At 38.7% G+C, this 24541-nt stretch overlaps 2 protein-coding genes across 9 annotated transcripts in view; both read left to right on the plus strand.

The window, feature by feature from the left end:
• The window catches only part of LOC106869079 (protein hobbit), a 207241-nt gene extending 191670 nt beyond the window's left edge, over positions 1 to 15571 (plus strand). For all 5 annotated transcript variants that reach the window (XM_089341492.1, XM_089341494.1, XM_089341493.1 and 2 more), the window contains 17 exons: positions 546 to 719; positions 956 to 1066; positions 1278 to 1370; positions 2999 to 3064; positions 3541 to 3638; positions 3942 to 4028; positions 4738 to 4830; positions 7382 to 7434; positions 8414 to 8528; positions 9477 to 9573; positions 9937 to 10024; positions 10743 to 10877; positions 11140 to 11273; positions 12228 to 12299; positions 14123 to 14263; positions 14459 to 14569; positions 15504 to 15571. In XM_089341492.1, the coding sequence (XP_089197618.1) occupies positions 546 to 719; positions 956 to 1066; positions 1278 to 1370; positions 2999 to 3064; positions 3541 to 3638; positions 3942 to 4028; positions 4738 to 4830; positions 7382 to 7434; positions 8414 to 8528; positions 9477 to 9573; positions 9937 to 10024; positions 10743 to 10877; positions 11140 to 11273; positions 12228 to 12299; positions 14123 to 14263; positions 14459 to 14569; positions 15504 to 15557 (1722 nt within the window). In that variant the 3' untranslated portion in view covers positions 15558 to 15571. The remainder of the gene's footprint in view (positions 1 to 545; positions 720 to 955; positions 1067 to 1277; positions 1371 to 2998; positions 3065 to 3540; positions 3639 to 3941; positions 4029 to 4737; positions 4831 to 7381; positions 7435 to 8413; positions 8529 to 9476; positions 9574 to 9936; positions 10025 to 10742; positions 10878 to 11139; positions 11274 to 12227; positions 12300 to 14122; positions 14264 to 14458; positions 14570 to 15503) is intronic.
• An 8110-nt stretch (positions 15572 to 23681) lies between these two features.
• Positions 23682 to 24541, plus strand: part of LOC106869078 (inositol polyphosphate 5-phosphatase K) — a 39969-nt gene continuing 39109 nt past the window's right edge. For 2 of the 4 annotated variants that reach the window (XM_089341498.1, XM_089341501.1), the window contains exon 1: positions 23707 to 23812. In XM_089341498.1, coding sequence (XP_089197624.1) covers positions 23788 to 23812 — 25 coding nt within the window. In that variant the 5' untranslated portion in view covers positions 23707 to 23787. Of the gene's footprint in view, positions 23813 to 24541 lie in introns of all 4 variants that reach the window. The other 2 variants (XM_089341499.1, XM_089341500.1) reach the window with 2 other exon arrangements.

The raw sequence follows: 24541 nt of genomic DNA on the forward strand, positions 1-24541 counted from the left end.
TCCTCCTCTTCTTTCACTTGCTCCTTTCACACTAACAGACTATTAGTGTCTATATCTATAGATGCACACACTCATACTATATTTAAACCTATTTGGTATACATACAAACCTATCAAATTTACTTATTTGTTGTGTGCATGTCTTTATCCCCTACTGCTTGATGAACTGTGTTGGTTTGTTTATATCCACATAGCTTAGCAGTTCAGCAAAAGATTACAATTAAATAAGTACCAGACTTTAAAAAAAAATAAGAAGAAAGTACTGGAGTCGATTTGTTTAACTAGAAATTTTCAAGGCAGTGCCCCAGCATGACCACAATCCATTGAATGAAACAAATAAAAGATGTGTGTGTGTGTGTGTAGATGAATTGGATGACTGGATAGACAACAGCGCCTTTAAAAGGCCAACTTAAAGGCTACCTAGTAGCCCCATTGATGTTCTGATTTATCCCCCCATCATCTACAAACCCTCTCCTCCTGGGTGCAGAGTTAATAAAAACCTTTGATGTGTGATTCGACTGTAAGTTCTTTCTCCTCTCTTTACAGTATTATGCCACAGTGGATTTTGGAGAAGTAATTAACGACGAAGACATTGCATGGCTCAGTAAAGAAAACATTGAAGACCGGTCAGAGTTTGACCTGGAAGGTCTACCAGAAATGGTCAGCAGTGGCCAGAGTGTTGGTGGTGTTGTCAATAGCACAGTTGGGGATAATGGACTGGTAAGTAACTGTCCTATTCTTTGTCAGCTTGTCCCTTTAGCACTTAAACTGACCATATCCAGCCAATGTATTCAACCTGTTTGATGTTCAAACTGGCCAGATCTGGTCTCTCACACCTACCCTACAATGTCATTCTAAAAATAAACAAACAAGACAAACTAAAAGAGAATAGATCTGAATAAGTACAGTGTTACTACTCGTGTGATTTGCTGTAATATTTTCTGTTTTTCTCTTAGAATAATGGTGGTCAAGGTGTCCAGCTTCAAAGGATTGTCTCTCGATGTCGATGTCAGTTTTTTTATGCTGGCTATGGGGAAGTGGAATCTGAACAATTTCCAGAAGTTCTGGTAAGAAACCTCACCATTACCAAACAATTTTCACCATCACCACCACCACCACACTTCACTACCTCCACCACTATCAATTTTCACCACCACCACCACCACCACACTTCACTACCTCCACCACTATCAATTTTCACCACCACCATCCTCATCATCAATCTTAACCCCACCATGATTCGTTTAATAACTGTTGTTTTTGTTTTTGTTGTTGCAGCCAATGGAAGACCCTTCCGACATGATCCAAACTGAAGAAGGAGTGGACACGACAACAGTGCTGCATCACGACCTCAATGTCTGCACAAACTCTGTAAGGACTGATACAACTGTCACCAGTATTAGTTGGGGTGGGGGAGGGAGGGAGGGAGGGTAATAGTAGTAAAGTCAGGGAAGGAGGGAGGGATGTGTGGTGGGGAGTGAGGGTTGAAGTAATGTTGGAGGGGGCAGTAGCAACATGGGGGGGGGGGTAAAACGGGAGTTAACTTTTGTTGGGTAGGGATTGTTTTTGTGTGTGAATGAATTGGGGGATTAATTGGCGGTTGGTCAGGGGTGATATACTCGTGGAGGGATGGAGTTAAGTGGGGTGGGGGGAGTGTTGGGGGTGGGGTAAGTGGAGGTTAGTGTGGTAAGAGTGATGTATGTGGTGGGGAGATTGGGGGTCATGAGTTAACTGCGGGCAGGTAATAGTAATGGGATATTGAGACAGTTTATATAATTACTGTGTATACACAAACACTTATTCACAACTATACACACACACATAGTCATTCACAAACAAACTGCATAAACACAAACACCCACATACAACTACACCACACACACACACACACACACACATATATCTACATGCAGTTACACAACCATACTCACACATACTGCTCTACTTAACTACGCACATAGATACAGCTATATATTCACATATTCTTTGGTTTGTGAACATGGGATTGCATTAGTGTGTGTGTGTATATATATATATATATATATATATATATATATATATATATGAACACACACACACACATATGTTACTATATAGAGGATACATGTTATAACATGCATATACACAAACACATGCACAGACAAGAAATATGCTTCTATATACACACACTCATACACACAAGCATATATATATATACACTCTTCCTTTCTTTGACATTCATACATGCGCATTGTAAATATAGGCATGGAATTGGTACATATTGGGCCTCACCGAGGCGATGACTACTGACCGAGACCTTTGGAAATGTGCTGTGCGTGAGAAGACCCGGCAAGCCAAGTAAGATCGTTGCCAGTGCCCCTGGACTGGTTCTTGTGCGGGTGGCACATGAGATGCACCATTTTGAGCGTGGCCGTTGCCAGTACCGCCTGACTGGCTCCTGTAGGATTTTCGAGCGAGATCGTTGCCAGTGCCCCTGGACTGGCTTGTGCGGGTGGCACATAAAAGACACCATTTCGAGCGTGGCCGTTTTCGTGCGGGTGACACGTAAAAGCACCCACTACACTCTCTGAGTGGTTGGCGTTAGGAAGGGCATCCAGCTGTAGAAACTCTGCCAAATCAGACTGGAGCCTGGTGTTGCCATCCGGTTTCACCAGTCCTCAGTCAAATCGTCCAACCCATGCTAGCATGGAAAGCGGACGTTAAACGATGATGATGATGATGATGATGATGATACACCACATAAAACGTTTTGCAGTTCTGGCTGTTCCTGTTCTAAAGCACTGGTGGTTGATTTGGTCTGTGCCTGTTGTTTATCCGGAAGTTTTGTAAAAAATTAAATCAGTACTTTACAATGTTAACGTTAATTCCCTCAGTCTTCAGATTGGGCAATGCCAGATGTCTCACTAATATATATACACACACATGCACACACTGTATATATATATATATATATATCAATATCTATCTATGTATGTATATCTGTAATGTTTCTGTTACAGTTGCAGTATGCCACAATCTTAGATATTATCAACAATCTTCTGCTCCATGTTGAACGAAACAGGAAGGTAATAGAATTCCTTGTTTTTTTTTTTTTTCATTACTTGCTCTCTCTCTCTCCATTCTTTTTCCCATTTTTAGATTTAAAACACTCCACATGCTTTGCGAGTCTTGTGTTTTATATTTGTCTACATTGTACATCTGTTGTTATGTGTCTCACATTGCATATATCATTATCATTATTATCATTATCATTATCATTATTATTATTATTATTATTAAAATGGTTAGCTAGCAGAATTGTCAGCTCAGTGGTATTTCTTCTTATTTACATTCTGAGTTCAAATCCTGCCAAAGTCAATTTTGCCTTTCGTCCTTTCAATGTAATTGACTTTCCCCATACCCCTAAAATTGCTGACCTTGTGCCAAAATTTCAAGACTATTATTATTATTATCATTATTATTATTATCACCAATGATAGTAAGTACTTATTGCGATAGGGTTCCCTTGAACTAATGCCCTGTCTTTCTTTGTCGGTGACAGCAAGCCGGTGAGAAATTACAAAGTATGAGGTTCCAACTTCAACTTTCCACTGTCGAAGATCAGCGGTCACCAATTCTTCTGCTCCAAGAGAATGTTAGGTAGGTTGTTGTTATAGTTGTTGTTGTTGTTTATAGCAATACATCATCTTCGTCATCGTCCATGAATGAAATATTTGGCTGGTTTCTGTTGGAGGAAAAGAAGTCTGCTGTGATGAAGGACGTTTGCATCAATGTTTTATTAATAAAGGGGAATTAAGAATTAAAGTATATGATGGTGATGATGGTGGTGGTGGTGGTAAGAGGATATTTTTATTGTTTATCATGTCAGAGTAGTTTTATTGTGTTTTGTGGGGCTTTTTTTCATTATCTTTCCTTGACCTTTGGATGTATCTAATATTTCAGAAAACAAGTTCAAAAGCTGCGCAAACTGGAGAAGGACCTTTATATGATCCACAAGGCTCTTGAAGATGAGTGTGCTGATGCAGAAAGGTCTGTGGTAGATGTAGATTGTACACACACACACACACACACACACACACACACAAATGTATACACATTCATTCATGCATGTATAAATGTGTGTGTGTGTGTGTGTATAAAATTTAATTAGAGGATTTGTAAACCTCATGAAGGGATGGTTTCATCGTAGGAAACGCTGGTTCAATACCTGGTATTTTGGGAGATTGGGGAATTAATTTCCTTAAAATAATAGGTATATGTAAAAAAAAAAAACGTAGTTTATATTCATTTAAAAGAAGAAAAGAAAATGGAGATTAGGAAGTTAATAATTGTTAATTAGCAGCAAATTGGTCATCTTCACTTTCAGCCGTTTCAATTAGTGTATGTGTTTGTGTATGTGTGTGTGTGTGTGTGTGTGTGTGTGTGTTTTGGTATGTGCATGCATGTATGTATGTGAGTTGATGTGGGTATTTGTGTGTGTGTGAATATTAGTGTGGTTTGGTGTGATTATATGAATGTTTTGGTGTATGTTTGTATGAGTTTGTGGGTGCAGGTATAAGTTAACCTTGTAAAATTTAATATTGTAGAATTTAACAAGATTTCAATGTTGCTTGTCTGAAATATTGCTAATTTCTTATTTTATGCTATACATTGCCATAGCAATAGATGCATTGTCAGCTTCCAGAGGTGGGGTAACACTACTTCCTATCCTAATATCTTTGTTTCGTATATTTTACAGCTTACACCAACAGAGTAAAATAGTGGAGATGCACCTGTTTGAGTGTAAAGAACAAATCAATGGCTACAATGAGGAACTAACCATACGTATCAGGCAAGTCGCGCTTCATGTCTTCTTGTATTGATCGTGGTGAGGGTGGTGAGGGTGGTGCTGGTAATAGTGGACGAGTGGCTGTAATGTTTGTAGTGGTGATAAAAGTGGAGTCCTGTTTATCTTGGGTGATGATGGTGGGGTAGCTCTTGTTGTCATGGGGTTGATGTTGGTGATGACAGCGAGGGTAGAAGTGGTGGTGATTGTGGTGATGACAGTAAGGCGAGATGGTGGTATTTGCAGTGGTAGTTTTTGTCTGATCCATGGGCCACAACCATGGTGCACATGTCTGTGTTAGTCTTTGTCTCTTAGAGCATGCCCTGAATTAGGTAGTGTTTTTCTGCATATGTGCTGGTGACACGTAAAGGGTACTATCCAAACGTGATCGATGCCAGGGCCGCCTGACTGGCTCCCATGCCGGTGGCATGTAAAGAGCACCCACTACTAACGCCAACCACACTTGGAGTGGTTGACACAAATACATATCTGTTAAATTGGAAACCTAAAACGAACCCATAGCTCCCATCTCGGTTATGAGCTTGGAACCCTGATAATCCGTTACAGCACTTATCCAGCATACCTATTTGTTTAGCTCACCAGTGAATTAAACTCCCATACTCTGTATATGTGTTATATACACACACCTGCATGCACACAGTGAGATGTTCTCTATTACATACATTGTATACACACAGTGAGGTCTCCTATTTTATCGATAATATACACACAGTCAAGTGTCTTTATATTGTGTAATGTGAAACCTGATAAGCTGGAACAAATTGATCTTAGGTGATTGACTGCAATAAACCACACTGGACGTCTGTGTTAAACATAGCAAAATCCAGGCAAAGTTAACACACTGCAAAACAATTGTTCTGTCATGTGAGAGAATTTATTTAAATTTGCTGTTTGTTTGTTGTGTTTGGGTGTGGGTGTATATATATATATATTTGTATAGATACACATATATCACATCGAGTCAGACTGACCCTGTTTCTCCCCTCCCATTCACACTGTACCACAAACCTCCCAAATGTGACTTGTTCTGTCACAATGTACCCAGAAATGATCATCATCATCACCACCACCATTACCATTAATATAACCCTCCACACTCCCACCACTGCAACTACCAACACTACACCCACGACTACAACCATGATCACCAACACTGCCTCCACCACTACAACCTTCACACCACCACCCTCACTACTAACAACAACAACAACAACAACAACAACAGCTCTTTCAGTTCTACTGCAATCTAAACATTGTTGTTCCAAACATCACCACTTCACCACCATTGTGCAACTTTCTACTTGAAGTTACTTCTATATAGTTGCTTGAGCTGCTAGAAATAACAGCAAGTCTACCTCAAATCACACCCAGCTTTCTTAAAATGGATTCTTACTTTGAAGTGTATAGTTAAAAATATTTCTAATTATTTACTATTCATCATCATCGGAAACAAAATTAATTCTTTTGTACAACTGACCTAAATTTTATCCTTCTGCAGCTACGAAAGAAAGTCCAAGTTTTTCTTTGAAAAAATACTTCATTAATTCAAAAGATTTCTCTCACGCACACACTCTCTCTTTCTTGACATATATAAATCACTTTCTCTCTTTCTCTCACACACACACACACACATGTATGTATATATATCATCATCGTTTAACGTCAGTTTTCCATGCTGGCATGGGTTGGACAGTTCGACTGAAGTCTAGGAAGCCAGGAGGCTGCACCAGGCCCCAATCTGATTAGGCAGTGTTTCTACAGCTGGATGCCCTTCCTAATGCCAACCACTCCAAGAGTGTAGTGGGTGCTTTTTACATGCCACTGGCACAGGGGCCAGAGGAGCTGACATCGACCACGATCGGATGGTGCTTTTTATGTGCCACCAGCACGGAAGCCAGTCAAGGTGGCATACACAAGTTTTTTTCATTCTCTCTCTGTTTATTTTCTCTTATTCCTTTCTGTTGAAGAGCGTAGTCTTGAAAAGTAAAAGACTTTTTCATTTTCCCGAGCATCAAACTAACACACTTGCTAATACACCTGTCTTCATCTTTGAGAAGGTGCATAGCTTAGTGGTTAGGGTATTCGGCTCACGATCGTAAGGTCATGAATTCAATTCCCAGCAATCCATTGTTTCCTTGAGCAAAACACTTTATTTCACGTTGCTCCAGTCCACTCAGCTGTCAGAAATGAGTTGTACCTGTAATTCAAAGGGGGCCAGCCTTGTCACATTCTGTGTCACACTAAATCTCCCTGAGAACTACATTAAGGGTTACACGTGTCTGTGGAGTGCTCAGCCACTTGCACATTAATTTCACAAGCAGGCTGTCCCATTGATTGGATCAACTGGAACATGTGTTGTCATCACCAACAGACAGAGTGCCAGTTACGTGTACAAATGTATATCCCTTTGTGTGTTTTCTTTTGCTGCATGTTCGTTTTTTTTTTTATTGTTGTTTGATTTTGAGATAATAAGCCTTAATCTCATATGTCCTTCCTCTGAAACTGACTTCTCACCTTTTTTTCTTCTGTGTTCCAGCTGTTACAAGGAAAGCCAGGTCCAGTCTAAATCCCAGCTACAGACCACCAGAGGTAAAACCTGTTGGGCCCCTGTTTGTTACTTTTAAAACTGGTGCAAGTTGGCTCCTCATGATAACGAGGATGAGAGGCATGGAGATGAAGAAGGAATGCTTCCCACAAATAAAAAAATAAATATGTACTTCTAGAAGTGACCCCTATAAAGTTCAGTCAAGGTTGACCCTTCACTAAATATTAGAGCAGATAAGATAAAGTAGCAGCAGCAGCAGCAGCAGTAGCAGTGCTACGCACAGTGGTGTTGAGCTATGGAAGATCATGTGCTTAGAATCTCTGTGCTGTATCTCTGGTTATAAAAGATCTCTTTCGGTCACAAATGACCATGGGATGGCACCTAGAAAGTTCCCCTCCAGGGCACAAGTCTGGGCAAGCTTGTTTGTGGAAGACAAACGGTTGCCCATGCATGGCCAGTCTCTCCTCCCATTTCCACAAATGTCATCCAAGGGGAAGGCCGATACAACTTGGCACCAGAGATGTCACAACTCATTTCTACAGTTGAGTGAACTGGAGCCATGTGAAATAAAGTGTCTTGCTCAAGAACACAACACACAGCCTGGTCCGAGAATCGAACTCACAACCACATGATTGTAAACTCAATGCTCATAGTCGTGGTGGTGCCTATGAAGTCTATAAAATGGTTGGTGACAGGAAGGTCATCTAGCCAAAAATGGAACATTCCAGTGGGACATTGTTCTATGATCCATCTGGAATGGGGGGGGGGGGAAGTAATGTAATTCTGAACAAAAACTGACTTGGATCATTACAACTTGTTTAACCCATTCTGGCTCAGAAAGTGGACATAAATGATGATGATGATGATGATAGCTATCAGTGCGTTTGTGTGTGTGTGTGTGCGCGTGGCTTGAGTAAAAGTACTTAATGTATGTTGTAGAGTGGTTCGTTTATTATGCTTTTATGCATGTGAGTGTCTGTGCGAATACGTACACCTGTCTTTCATATACTCCTTTACTTATAGCTCAGCATGCACAGGTTGTACGCAGAAATGAAGTGTGTTTTAAGTTTGCACGCTGGCGATTGACCGAAGCAGATGGACAACTGGGGATCGCTGATCTTGTTCTACGGAATTTTGTGTAAGTAACAAGATTTTCTCTATTGTCGTTGGTGTTCTGTTTTAAACGGCATTTCATTTCTGTCAATATCTCGGCTGATGTACAACAGCTCCAGCACAAATGTCCTGTCAACCTCAGCAAATGTATACATGGTACAGTTTCATAACACACCTATGTTAACGTGAGTGTGTAACTGAGTGAGAATGTTCTCCTCATAACGAGTGTATATATTGTGATTCTCTCTTACATGTGTGTATTATAAAAGACAGTTTCTCTGGTTGCAACAACTTGGTTGAAGCCAACTGGTGTGCTTTTCTTTTGTCTCTGCTATGCCATTTTTCAAACACTGTCCAACGTGAATTGATGTTAAATATATATATATTTTTTTCTCCAAAGACTTCATTGTTAGGAACAGGTTTTGCTTTGTTTACATGGTCGTCTTGGTTACATTGAAGGTGCTGTCATGCCAGAATGTCTCTGCTAACCTGGTGGTACCACAACTCCCCAGAAACAATGTGTTTGTGAAGTTGAGTTATTTGATTGTTTAAGGCCCTGAATAGAGTCAATACTTTCCTTGAATGAGAGGTTTTATTATCAGTCAGCCTGGGCCACCAGAAGGAGTTTGCCAGTCTCTAAAATGCTACATGTCTGCCCCAGTAAAACTGAGCATTATTTAGCATCATCTGTGTAGTATTCACTTTGAAACTCTTTATCCCCAGTGGCCCACTCTCACATATATGGTACCATGTTGTGAGGGGGAATAGGAACTGTTCTGTTACATTGGACCTTTCATTAAAGAACTCCTTGCCAAAATATAAATCCTAATCTCTACTTTCTAAAACCGACAAGCGTTCCAGTTGATCCAGTCAACAGAACAGCCTGCTCATGGAATTAACCTGCAGTGGGGGTTGAGCAAGCCCTCATCATTGGCTCGGCTCTCACTGCTTTACTTTCTTTCTCACTTTTCAGATATACTAAAGTAAACCGAGATAATGACACATGGTCCCACCAGTTGGAATTGGGATGGGTGCGCATGACTAACCTGATACCAAACCCTATTTATAAGGTCAGTTTATAAGGTTCAGTTTGTTGTGATTGTGGATTATAAAGAAAGTGAATTAAATGTGGATACTTGGTTGGAAATCTTTTAATTTTTAAGGAGGAGGACTACCTGTGACCTTTTTACAGGGTCTCAAATTAGGTCCTCCCTTTTGTTGTCTCATAGTCATAGGTGAATTTAATTATTTATTCCTCATTCAATCTTAAATTAATTTAGTCTTTGTTAATCTCCATAAATTACGTAATCCCCGTATAATCTTTATTAATCTAAAGTTTGCTACTCAAAACAATTCCACCACCACCACTACTACTACTACTGCTGCTGCCCCTATTCTGTCAGTGTTGTAATCTGTTCCTTTCTGTGTTCTAGGATGTTCTTGTACCACGAGATCCACTGGGTACCGAAGGGGAGAACAAACAGATGGCCCTTCGTATTTTCTGCAGTGAACGTCCTCCTGGTATGTATTTTAAAGAACTCTTTTACAGAAGTTCTATTGATTTGGGGTGAAGATTCCTTAAATCTGAGTATTAAATTTAATATGTTGCCCTGTGTAGCCCCGCAACCTCTGGATTTTTCAATTCGACACTTCCTTTTATGGATGTTTATACCACAAGTTATTCATACTATCACACACACACAGCTGGTATCCATATAGTTTTTGTCTAACAAATTTCACTGAGAAGACATTGTGGTCAACTTATAATTGTGGTAGAAGACCCTTGCTCAGAATCTCACTCTGTAAAATTGAACGAGGAATGTTGTGGCTACAGAGAAAAACTTCTTAACCCCACAGAACATAACGGCAACCTTCTATCCACTAGCGTAGCTAGAGTGTGTGCCACCCGGGGCAGCCCTTCCATTTGCTGCACCTGGATCCCACAAAAAAAAAAAAAACACATATTGCCTACAACAGAACCAAAAGTGCCACCCCTACAAAAAAAAAGAACACATATTGCCCACAAAAGTGCCTCTATCCCCAACTTATATTAACCGTTTAAGACCGAACATTTCTTTTGCACTCTCTGTTGTCAGGAGATATTTCAGAGTCAGTGTTTGCTCCATCATCTGCCCCACCATCACCATTAATCGTCATCGTCATCATCTTGTTAATCTGATAATCTAATGTCTTCACTTGTTTGCTTACATCCTCCTTCTCTTCTTCTTCTTCCATCCAGTTGGAGGCATTGCCGTGAAAGAACACTTTGAAGTGAATGTGGTGCCGCTACAGATCCAACTGACTTACCAGTTCTTTAAGGCCATGATGGTATTCTTCTTTCCAGAGCGCAATATAGATATCGATGATCAACAAGGTTAGTCTACCTCAGTGACAACAACAATAGCAACAACTATGACCGCTGCAGTCTCTACTACTACTACTACTACTACTACTACTACTACTACCACCACAACAACAAAACACCAGCATCATCATCATCATTACAACCAATACCATTATCAAAATAATAACAACAACATCACAACTATCACCACCACCACCACCACCACACGCATCACCACCACCACCACCACCACCACCACCATTAATGTAGTATCTGTGTCTGTTTGTTGTAGAGGTGGAATCGGACGATGGAGGTGCTTCACTGCGTCGTAAAACAGATAAAAGAAGCTCTATGAGAGAGAAGAGAGACACATCAAAGAAGACAGCTTATGGTTCAACTTCCACTGATGACATTGACAAGATGAAGGTCACACACTCTTTCTCAATCTCTCACTCTATCTTCTTTTATTCTTTCTCTCTCCACATATATGTATCTCTCTGTCTACCCTATATCATCATCATCATCTGTCCATTCTTAATGCTGTCATGGGTTGGAAGAGTCATTACAGTTTGAGTCGGATCGTATCTGGAGTTTCTTACCTTCCCACACACTTTGAAGGACCATATCTCCTTTGGTCATTTCAGTTTTGGCTATTATTCTCTCAGAACATTGACTTCAACTGCTAATTAGGTCACCTAGACAACAAAAACTATTGACTAATTCTAGGGATCCATCCAAGCATATAAGAGGATTTATTTTCTGAGAGCTCTTCATGCTTATCACACCTGTGCACTTGGTGTTACCTGTCCTGTGATTCCACTATACCTCTTGTGCATTTCCTGTGTATTCAGCATTATTATTTCCCTGATGGCAGCAGGTATCTGTCTTGTCTCATCCTCATCATCATCATCATTTAACAATTATGGTTTCACTCGGTTTGACAGGTCTTCACAAGCACAGCATTGGAGTGTCTGTCAGGTAGCAAACTGGTACAATTGTTAACTCAAATCGGTAAAATGCTTAGCGGTATTTCGTCTGTCTTTACATTCTGAGTTCAAATTCCACTGAGGTTTACTTTGCTGTTCGTCCCTCTTTATTTGTGTGTGTGTGTGTGTGTGTGTATGTGTGTGTGTGTGTATATATATATATATATATATATATATATATATATATATATATATACACACATATTCGTACATATATGTGTTTGTGTTTCTCTTTCTTTCTCTCTATTTGTGTGTGAATATACAGCCATACACACACATGCACGTTTGCATGGGTGTGTATGTCTGTGTGCATGATACATGCATATCACAGCCACCACCGGCCCGTCTCTATTGTTGTCATTGATGCTGATGATGCAGTAATATTATCTTTCAGGAGAGAGCAGCCAACAACAACACATTTCTCTACATCAAAATACCTGAGGTGTCACTTAAAGTTAGCTACAAGGTATAGTACCTTCACTTACTACCACCACCACCACCACCACCACCACCACCTCCTCTCTCTCTCACGCACACACCTTATATATATCAAGTTAAATGTCTATGCAGATAATGTAGATAATTATTAAAAAAATGTTTCTTGCACACCAGGCAATGTCACCGTGTGACATTTCAATGATGAAGGCATTTTCTTACTTTAGTAGATTTGAACTCGTGACCTCTCTGCAAGACCTTCAATATTTTATCCACGCTGACATTTCCCCTCTACAATAGCGGAATGCTCATTGTGAAGCACGTATGCACACGCACACACACCGTTGTGTGTGATATAATTTATGTAAATATATTAGAATTTTCACATCAACTGGTACGCAGTATTGTACATTTCTTTAAAGATTCTCTCATCATACTTCAGCAAATACAGTGAAGTCTATGCTTCGCTGAGGAGGTATAATAATATTGAAACATGCAGAGAATTATCTCCAATATGATGCATGATTATTGCTACTCCTACTTGTATTAAGCATTGTTTTACACCCGTGTGCCCTCCCCCCTGTTGCTAATCCTTACCTGTTTTTCACATGATGGATAGATTGAGACAAACAGACAGACTCTGTTTAACTGTAAAACTGCATAAATAACTCAAACGCCTGGAGCTTTGTGCATAGCACTCATTCACTACTGTGACTGGGGGGAGGGGAGGGGGCATAGGGGTGGTCCACCCCGGGTGGCACTTTTAAAGGATTTGCTGTTGCATGTGCAGCTGGCTTACATTCGCATACCTAAATGTTTTGTAGAGCCAACCTTGACTAACTTGTTGTACTCATTGACTTGTTGTACTCACTGAGATGTTGTACTCACTCAGTTGTGTGTGTGCATGTGTGTGAAAACATCTGTTTTATAATCACCACCTGCATAGAGATAAGACTCCTCAGGGAATAAAAGTGTTTTCAGTTCAAATTCACGAAACATGTTTCTCTCTGTTTGTCAAGTGATACATTCTATTGGAAACTGTCCCATTTCACTCAAACTGTGTTGATGGAATTGGTGGGGAATAATTTGAGGAATTCTAGCATAATAAAATTATATTGCAGTATAACATTTGACTGGCCTTTCTACCGGATGACATAAAGATTCAACTGACACAACTAATTATTGGCCCTTTAAAAGGTTGTTGGTCTTAGAACACACACACACACTGTGTACCATGTGTCATGTACTACAGCATTTATTTTTATATGTACGTGCACACATGTACAATTTGTTTTGTATGTGTTCCACTTAGGCATGGTGATACTTAGTTAATATTTATAGTTAATATTTCACTTAGCTATAGTGATACTAATAACCTGGTGTTGAAACTCAATATACATATGCTTCAGAATAAGGCATCAGCTGAGTACAGAGTGGTAATATGTAAATTAAATAAATGACAAAGAAACAGGGAGTTATGCAATGCACTTCATTAGCTTACAGTTGTTTCTGCTATAAGATGCAATGCACTTCATTTTTGAAGCTCCAAGGAAGCTGTAAGGTGATGCACAATCACTCTTCTCTGAGTGCACTGCATCTGTTCTTTTGTTATTTTTAAACACACACACACACACACGCACTCACACACCTTGATTAGTTGTGGTTTATAGTAAAAAAAAAAAGACCTCTCAGTTATACGGTATGGTGAGGTTGTATAAATAAAATTTAATAAACAATCATAACAATTCTATGTTAGTATTAAATTCGTGTGTGCATGTGTGCCCCCCCCCCCCCCACACATTTGCTTTAACTGGTATAGCATTAAAACATTGTTGCACTGTCATCGTTTGCCAGGGAGAGAAAGAGAAAAACATTGAGGACCTTCACGACTGTAACCTGGTGTTGCCAACCCTGGAGTACCACAACTGTATCTGGACATGGTTTGACCTCCTCATGTCTATGAAGAACGACAGCAAGAAGATTCTACTGGCACAGGTATTGCAGTTTTCGCATTGCTGCTATGCGTACATGGGTGTATGTGAAGGTAGAGCTAACACGTGTATGTGTGTATGCATACATGCATGTATTTATCTATCTGTGTGTATGCGTGTCTGTGTGTGTAATCTAATCTTTCCCTGTAACCATTGTTTTATTTCATCTCACTGTAAACTGTTGCATTTCTTTGTTCAGGCCCTCCGTCAGAAGTTCCATGTACGTGCACGGGCCCCTAATGAAGTACACCTGACTGATGTACAACAAGAGGAAGATAAAGCTAAGATGCTGCTGGGAGCCAAGCTGCTGGTGTGTACTTTGCTTTTATTTATTATATAAAGAGAATACATATATATATATATATATATATATATATATATATATATATATATATATATATATATATATATATATATATACAGAGAGAGAGAGAGAGAGAGAGAGAGAGAGAGAGAGACAGGCACACACATACCTACGAGGGAGGGGGGTACTGAAAAGTTCCTGGCTCTAAGGGTATCTCAAAAGGCCTTGTTGAAGGCTCAACCTTTCGAGTTCTTTTACAGGGCTTAGAAAAACTGAAGGACCACTGCAATAAGTGTGTGAATCTTAGAGGGGAATATGTTGAATAAAATCATAATTAACCGATCCTCTTGTATTTTCTTTTACCCAAAGCTAGGAACTTTACAGTACCCCTTTGTGTGTGTGTGTGTGTGTGTGTGTGTATATATATATATATATATATATATATATATATATATATAGTGAAAGAGTTTGTATTAATTCTATGCAGTTTGCCCAATGTAAACTATGGACATACATGTGGTGCAGTAGAATCATAGGCAGGTGGAGCTGAGAAAGCAGTTTGTCCAGTTATGCAAACCTGGTATGACTGAAAACCTGGAAGCGTAATGTCTATGCACATAAATGGGTCCCACATCAAATGTCTCTGACAAGTCTACAGCTTCTGCTTCCTGAACCCAAAAGACATTTGCCTAAGGTGCCACATAGTGGGAGTAAACCAAGCACCCCATGTTTGCAAAGTGAACTCCTTAACCTGTTTAATTGTTAGGAAGTTTGAATAAAGATATCATCTTATAAATCAATAAACTAATTCCTCAAATGGTCTGCTCATCTTAATCCTAATCCATTCAGTCAACCATTTTGAGACTTTAATCCAGGGTTTATTAATATTTCCCTTCCATTTCTAACTATTTTTTTTTTGTTTTGCTTTCCTTTTTTTCAGGCTGGTCAAGAAAAACCTGTCAAGAAGAGTTTGTTTGCAAAACCCCCAAAATAAACGACTGTTCATTTGCTGGTATTGCTTTCTGCATATCGAAGAGTGTAGACACACTTTTGTACCGAAATGTATATATTATATATATATATATATATTTATACATACATATCAATATATATATATAATGGTGTAATAATATTTATACTGGCGTGTGAATCAACAACCGTTGTACAGAACTCTATACAAGAGGCAGAGTAAAGTAAATAAATAAATGAACAAATAAACAAGCAAATAAATAATTTAAATCGAGTTGAAAAAAACAGGAAAAGGATTAAGGTTTATTGTTTGTCTCATCTGAGGAATTTATCAAATTTAGGATTTTGATAAACGACCTGATGAAACTGCAATAAATTGTAATTGTGTATTGTCTTTTCAATAGGATTCAAATTATTTGTGTTATATATATATATATATATATATGTGTGTGTGTGTGTGTATATGTATGTGTATATGTATATGTGTGTATATATATATGTATGTATATATGTGTATATATGTGTGTATATATATATATCTATATATGTGTGTGTGTATGTATATACGTGTGTGTGTGCATATATATATATATATATATATATATATACACACATGCATATCCATACATATATTTATACCCACACATACACATACGTATGTATGTAATTATGTATTGAGAATCCGGTGTTGACTTGAGAAACGCTAATATTTATAACTTCGTTCTCTACCCCCCCTCCTTCTTGTTGCTCACTTAGCTCCCTCCTCCCTTCCCCAATGTACCCCCACCACCACTAGCCTCTGTGATATTTGTTTCTCAACTTACATTACAAAACTAAATTTCTGACTCTGATTTCCAGGCCAAATGTGTGTCTGTTCCACTATGGCTACTTTTGGTTTTTACCAACAAACTTTAATCTTATACACACATATTAAAAGACACGAGTGACAATTGGTCCTGTGTTTATTAACAGATTTTCATTATTATATATATAATAATAATAATAATAATAATCAGCTATGTGCTACCAGTTAATATTTTGAATTATGTAAAATATTTGCAAGCATTAATTTAAGATAGAAGAGACCCCCCCACACTTCTCGACTCCCATGACACAAACTTTGTATCTGTTGCATACTGGACACTTTTCCTGTCCTAGATTGGTGCTTGTAAATGTGTTACACACACACACACACACACACACACACACACACACACACACTTGTTATTTTCATCAGTTATTAACTATTATTAAGGTGGCAATCTGGCAGAACCGTTAGCAAGTCAGGTAAAATATTTAGCAGCTTTTCGTCTGTCTTTATATTTCTGAGTTCAAATTCCACCGAGGTCGACTTTGCCTTTCATCCTTTCTGGGTCAATAAACTAAGTACCAGCTGAACACCGAGACCGAGGTAATCAACTTGTCCATTCCTCCAAATTTCAGGCCTTGTGCCTATAGTAGAAAGGGTTGTTTTTATTATCATCAAGGTTTCAAGCTGGCCAAATCATTAGCACATGTGAGAAAATGTTTAGTAGCATTCCTTTGGACTCTTTACATTCTGAGTTCAAATCCTGCCCGAGTCTGCTTTACCTCTCATTGATAAAGTACCAGACAAATACTGGGGTTGATGTAATTGAGTTACCCCCACCCCTAAAAACCGTTGGCCTTATGCCAAAATTTGAAACCATTTATTATTATTATTATTTTTATTATTATTATTATTATTATTATTATTTTTATTATTATTATTATTATTTTTATTATTATTATTATTATTATTATTATTATTATTTTTATTATTATTATTATTATTATTGCTGCAGCTGCCGTAATGGAGATAAGGGTGACATGAGAGGGCTAAGTCACCAATCTACCTCACTGTTTCATGTTTTAAGTCTCGTGGAAGCTAACTCTACCTGTCATTGTTCTGCAGATGGTGGTGTTAAACCAAGTACCAGTAATACACTTGGTTTAATTACTTATATAACTCCAACCTTTCCCTAACCCATTGACACTTGCTGCTGTTGTTGTCTCAATAAACTTCTCCCTTTTTACTGTCCCCGTCTCTATTTCCCTCCACCCGCCACCCTTAATACATTGTTTTTACCAACAGTGCCTTCTCTGTGTCTATGTCTTCAGTTTCTCCAGCCACTGCCACCGACGCCATCACCAACACCTGCCTCCTGCTACACCACACCACACTACATCACATACACAACACCATTCTGTACCACTCCACACTACGCTCACCTACTCACCCAAATAATCTACATTCTACAGCCATTTAATATGGATTATTATTATTATCAAGGTGCCAAGCCAGCAAAATGCTGCGAAGCATTTTGTCTGTCTTTACATTCTGAGTTCAAATTCCACCAAGGTTGACTTTGCTCTCATCCTTTCCGAGTCAATTCTTTGAGCTCTAGGGTTGGAATAATTGACTTACTTCCTTCCCTGATCTTGCTGGTCCAGAGCCAAAATTTGAAATCATTATAGATTATAGATATGATTGCTATATAATATAGATAGATCCTATAGGAATATGACGTAGATACTATTGCTATATAAATTAGATAGGTACTGTGACCACATGGGTGATATGTGTGGCTATATAACATAATCAGACACTATAGATAGGTAGGTAGATAGAATGTTTCCACACCTTTCTATATACACATGGAAATAGGTATATGGATATATATATTGTGGTCAGACACACACATACGTACACACATAGTCAGATACATTTGTTCATACTGAATTAGGCATATGTACAATAAGTAGCAACAGAATGATGTATGTACTGGTAGATGTATATACATATAGACACCAACAAGTAGACATGTGTGTACACACACACACACACTCTGACACCAAGGCTAGAGTGATGGTGATGATGATGGTGATAGTGGTGCGTTGTGACTTAACGCTTTCCATTTATTTATTTCTCTGTTTAAACTGTCTCCTAATAAACATCCACTCAGGTGTGAATCTGTTAAGTGATGACCTCAAGGTCACACTCACTTGAGTGGAGCACCACAATCAATTTTCTCTTGTCAAACAAAGATACTGAGGTTGACTCATTTGAGTGCATATCTCAACTTTACTCTTGTCATGCCAAGAACACTCGATTGATTCACTTGAGTGAGTGCAACCCTCAATAAGATTTTGCCAAATGAAGATCTCAAGGCTAACTCAGGTGAGTTTAGGATCTTAACTTTTTGTCAAATAAGTCTTGAAGTTCACTCATTTGAGTACAGATATCACTTTTTCTCTTTACATACCAAAGACATTAGTTTCACTCACTTGAGTGCAAACTTCAGTTTTGTTTTGTCGAGGGAAACTCACCAAAATATAATTTTTTTTTTTTTAAATTTAAAAAAAAATTAATCTTGTTTCCAGTTACAGCAGATTGGAAACAATATACTGTAATTGCTGTTTGTTAATGTTAACAGTCATGTAATTATTATTAATATGTCTGCGGTTAACGATGTTAGGTCATGTGATTAACACAGTCACATGATCTCCTTTAATCCTTTCTATTGGTGCTTATTTTATTTTGTTGACTTTTTTACGCATGTTTTCTTTTTCTTTTTATTGTTTTATTTTCTTGCTGTTATTATTCTTCTGGTTTGTATTGAACTTTCGACTTCTTGATAGCAAATGAAATCGATCTAATATAATGTAAAAAAAAGAAAAGAAAATAATTAAATTATATTAATGATACAGAAGAAGAAAGTGATGATGAAAAAGAATTTTGAAACAATCATGTGAATAACATTTTCTCCATATCAGAGGTATCTCGTTTGTTGTTCATTAGTTAATTTTGTTGTTGTTAATTTTTGTTTGTCTGAATATTAAAAGATTCTGAATGATCCATGTCAACTTAATTAATTGGGACCACAGCATTGGAAAGGAAAGGCCTTTATTTAGCACTAGGTCAGTTGTACTGCCAATAGGAGATTGTGCCTCCTTATGTTTAGGGAGAATAGGCCTGCCCCCTCCAAGTTGTGCAGTTAACCAAGCGTTACACATAAATGCAAATACACTTGACCAAGGTGCCATGCAGTGGGACTGAACCTGGAACCATGTGGTTGTGGAGGGAGCAAGCTTCTTACCACACAGCCACTCCTGTGTCATATGTTGTTAAATATTTTTTTAAATATTTCTATTTATGGTAAAGTAGAGCAGAATGAAAATTAGTGTGGAATCAATGAATAAAAAGAAAATATTCCAACAAAAATGAAGAAAAGGCTTAGCGAAGGAGTGGAAATCCTTAAAACAGAACCAGATGCCAGAAAAAAAAAAAAAAAAAAAAAAAAACTGAAGATATCAATATTATGACTATTTCAGTAATAATCCATTGTTATGATAATCTGGTAATTAGAAGTTTGGGGAATTAGGGAGAAATCTAGAGAGATAACGAGCAGTGTTTAGAGTTTAGAGTATTTTAAGTGAAATAGACTTAATGAGATGAAATCGGTGATGTTGTTTTTGGCAGGTAAAAGTTTACCAAAATGGTGCAGATTTATGTTTATGAAAATATTGGCAGCTTGAGAGATTGGGAGGATGCCAGTGTTATAAAATCCTGTCTGTAGAAGGAAGGCACAATAAGCAGAACCCTTGTATTGTAACGAAAGAAAGATGTGAGAGTAAACCTGCATCATACAACAGAAACTGAGGGGAAAGTGATTATAAGCACAGTCCAGAGATTGTAACAGAAGGAAGGTGACAGTAGGCGTGGCACCAAATGAGAGAAGGTGACCATAGAGACATGCTCTGTAGGAAGTCATGGAAAATGATGTGGCCATCCAATAGGATATGCTAGATAAAGGTGAACTGACCAGGGACGAGTTTTGGAGAGTACAGTGTTTTCCTTACAGACTGATTTGCTCTTTGGCTGACTGACCAGGGAAACAGAGTTGTGGTCATTAACAACACTGAGGTTGTTCCTAGTAGTGACATAGATGATGCGGTTCCCAATGATATTGAGGTTGTGGTCAGCAGTGGTATGGAAGCTGTGGTCAGTCGTAGCATTGAGGTTGTAGTCACCAGTGGCATTGAGGTTGTGGTCTGTTTATCATGGACACAATACAGTGAACTATACCACAATGTGGCACCTCTTTACAGCTGGATTGACCGGACTGTTGACAGTTAACTGTGTTGGTCATGGACACAATACAATAAACAATACCTCATTGGGGTACCTATATACATGTACCTACATATACATGTACCTATATACATGTAAGTAGCCTGGACTGTTGACAGTTAACTGTGTCAGTCATGGACACAGTACGGTGAATTATACTACAGTGTCGTACCTACTTACAACTATGTAGACTAGTCTGTCAACGATTGTGCTGGCCATGGACACAGTACACTGAACTATACCGCACTGTGGTACCTCTTCGCAGCCGGATTCACTGAACTGCTGTCAGTTAAGTGTCTTGTTTAACACAATGTTGTTGACATGATATAAACTGATGTGGTGGTGGTGGCTCTTCATAGCCCTGGCATTGATGATATCTCCTCCCTATTTTGCCTGCTACTCCAAACCCATTTATATAATTAGTAATGTTTACTCCTAATGAGTAATTATTAAATCCTCCATTACACATTCAGACATTCATCCCCCTCCTTCATGTGTGTGTGTGTGTGTGTGTGTGCGCGCGCGTGCCTGCCTGTCTGCCTATTTTTTATGTGTGTGTAACATATTGATATGAATAATTAATGCATTCTAATTGTTCATACTACACTTAATGACCATGTACTAGATTATCAATACATCAATGCTACCATACCACCACCAGCGCCTATACTACACTACCACCAACACCAACATTACCACTACCACCACCATCACTGCCACACTACAATCACCACCAACACAACTACAACCAAAACCATCACAATCAACACCACCACTACTACTGTTACTACCACCACCTCCACCACAACCAAACCCCCACCACCACCAACAACAACGACAACAACAAGCCAATAAAGAAACCTCTACATTATTGTTTGGCCTGTTTGAAATAGTAACCAAGTCTCCCTCAAATCACACCCCACCACTTAAAAACAAGGAACCCAACAACATGTTGCATGAAGCAGTGTCTGATAGATAAACAGATGGGGTGGGCATATCTGGAATATCTTTGACTAAGGCTGATGCACAATTAAACCACAACAGACCCCTTCCCCTGCATTTCACTAAAACAGCCACCACCACCACCACCATCACCTCTGCACCAATATCAATGTCTTTGATCAGAACAGATATGACTAAACAACAACAAAAACAACAGACCCCCTACCCACACCACTACCACTAGACCCCTCTGCCCCACTTACCTCTTCTACCAACAATGTCTTTGATCAGAACCCATGTTGAACTAAACAATAAAAAACAAACCACCCTGCTAGAACAGCCATCACCCTCGATCAATTATGTGTATGTTTCGTGAAACAGCTGAGAATAATTATCAGCCATAATTGTAAACATTATATCTCACAAGCATGTGTGTATATATGTGATTTTTTTTTGTGTGTGTATAAACATATATATATATATGCATTTGTGTGTATGTGTGCTTGTGTGTAACACACACACACACACACACACATATTGGGTCATCCCATAAATAATGCGTTTTTTTCAGTTGCATGAACGATTTTAAGTTATTTTTTCAAAGTGACAAAAGAACATATTCGGCATATTTTGTTTTATAAAGGCAACAATGCAATGGAAAGTGCAAGGAATATTAATGCAGTATATGGGGATCAGACTATAAGTGTAAGTCGGTGTCAATGGTGGTTCCAGAAATTCTGAACTGGAAACTACAGCCTAGAAGACAAGCCTTGTCCTGGAAGATCTGTAGAGCTTGACAACGACATCCTGCAAACTCTGGTGGAACAAAATCCCATTGTAACTGTTGAGGAACTAGCAGAGAAGCTTGGACTTGGTCATTCAATCATTCATCGACATCTGTGCGAAAAGAAAAACGACCATCTTTGGTTTCAAGACAAAAGATGTTCTTCCATCAGGATAATGCTCAGCCACATACAGCAAGGATGACATTCCAAAGGCTGGAGCAGTCTGAATGGGAAACGATGCCCCACCCAGCATATTCGCTGGACATTGCCCCATCTGATTATCATGTATTCTGCAGTCTTCAAAATAATTTGGACGGAAAAATATGAATTCTGTAGATGAGGTCAGAACAGTACTGGAGAAGGATTTTTCATCACAGACAAGTGAATTTTGGAAGAGGGTCCTTGCAGGTCTACCAGAGAGATGGAAGAGCATTGTAAAAAATGAAGGAGAGTATATTTTAGATTAGAAAACAACTTTGTTTATTTTAGTTTTGAAACTATCAGTGTGATGAGACCAGGCTGTATCTTTTGAAATCCAAGGACAATCCACCCAACATAGTTCTGTACAGTTTTTATCTCCCCAGTTTTACTCGCAAGGTATGAGGTATTTTCCCCAGAGTCCATGCAGTAGGTTCCACCCTAGAATTCTGTGGGTGTAAAGCAAACTGCTTAACCATTTGGCCATATTGCATACACTCACTCACCCACATACTTCTTTACTTTTCTCTGTTTTTGTCTGAGTGTGTATATTATGTTTGTGTATGTCTGTTAAATATATATATGTGTGTATATGTATGTATATATACACCCCTGCATTCACTCCTACCACCCACCATGTATATATATATATATATGAAATTTACATGAAGTGGTTCTACTTGAACACAAGCTGGTAGAGATCAGATATATTTGCATACCATAAATAGTGCAACTTCATTAACAACAAACAACTGGAGATAAAAATAAAACATCAAACGTTGTTTTGCCTGGTCACACTTTGCAAGTGAGTAGTTGGGGTGGGTGGGGTAAGTTGGGTAGATATGTAGTTTGGGATTGGTCTGTGAGAAAGTATGGGGTATATATGGTTTGGATTTAGTGGTCGCTGTGCAAGTGAGGAGCTCATGTGGTTTAGGACTGGTCACTGAGTAAGAGAGAGAGAGAGAGAGTTGTGTGGATTCAGTTTGCTGGTCACTTTAGTATATACGAGGGGAGGGGGTTGCTGAAAAGTTCCTGGCTTTAGAGACACTGCTGTGTTGGTACCACCAGCAGCTGGACCAGTCCAAGATGCATGCGGGGTGATGAAACTATTTGGCATGGGCTCATTCAGTGTCCTTGTGTTACTGATTTGTGGGCTCATGTTAAACTTCTGATATCGCATGTGGAACAGGCACGGTCACAGTGGTAAGTAAAGGAAATCAATATTATCATTTTAACAATAATAATAATAACAATGGTGTTAAAGAAGTAAATAAACCAACAAGCATTAAGGTTAATTTTAAATTAAATAAGGGACTGAGGGAATCACTGGAAACAACTGTAAGCATTGATATGTAGACTGAGTAGAGGAGGGGGAGGAGGAGGAGGAGAGCAATCAATGGAAGTTTACTCAGTGCTCAACTCAATGTCACTATATTCTGAATTGGTTCAAAACAGAACTTCTCAATATGTGAACTACACACACACACACACACACACATGCATACATGCAAGCACACACACACACACACACACACTCATACACAGTTCATGCATACACCTATTCCTCACACTTCACATGCACACACTGAGGTGTGTGTGAGAAAAACTATAGCAACAACAACAATAAGCACATCCTGTCATCTGTGTTCTTCTACCCCCACCCCTCATATAACACACCCAAATAAATATAAAACATCATTTTTACTTTTTTTTTTTTTTCTGAAATTACAGCCTAATTTCCTAATTAACAGTCAGTTATTAATTCAACTTTTCCCACACCTTCCACCATGCCCAACCCACCTCTCCTCACTAATTTGTTAATTATCAACCCTACCACCACCACCACACTTCCAATTACCCTCTCACATATGCCCCAGACCCTTATTAATTCACTCTTGCAATATTTCAAAATCACCTTCAACCTGTTTAACG

The sequence above is a fragment of the Octopus bimaculoides genome, chromosome 24 (genome assembly GCF_046866305.1).
Source record: "Octopus bimaculoides isolate indiv1 chromosome 24, ASM4686630v1, whole genome shotgun sequence".
NCBI classification, from domain to species: Eukaryota; Metazoa; Mollusca; class Cephalopoda; order Octopoda; family Octopodidae; genus Octopus; species Octopus bimaculoides.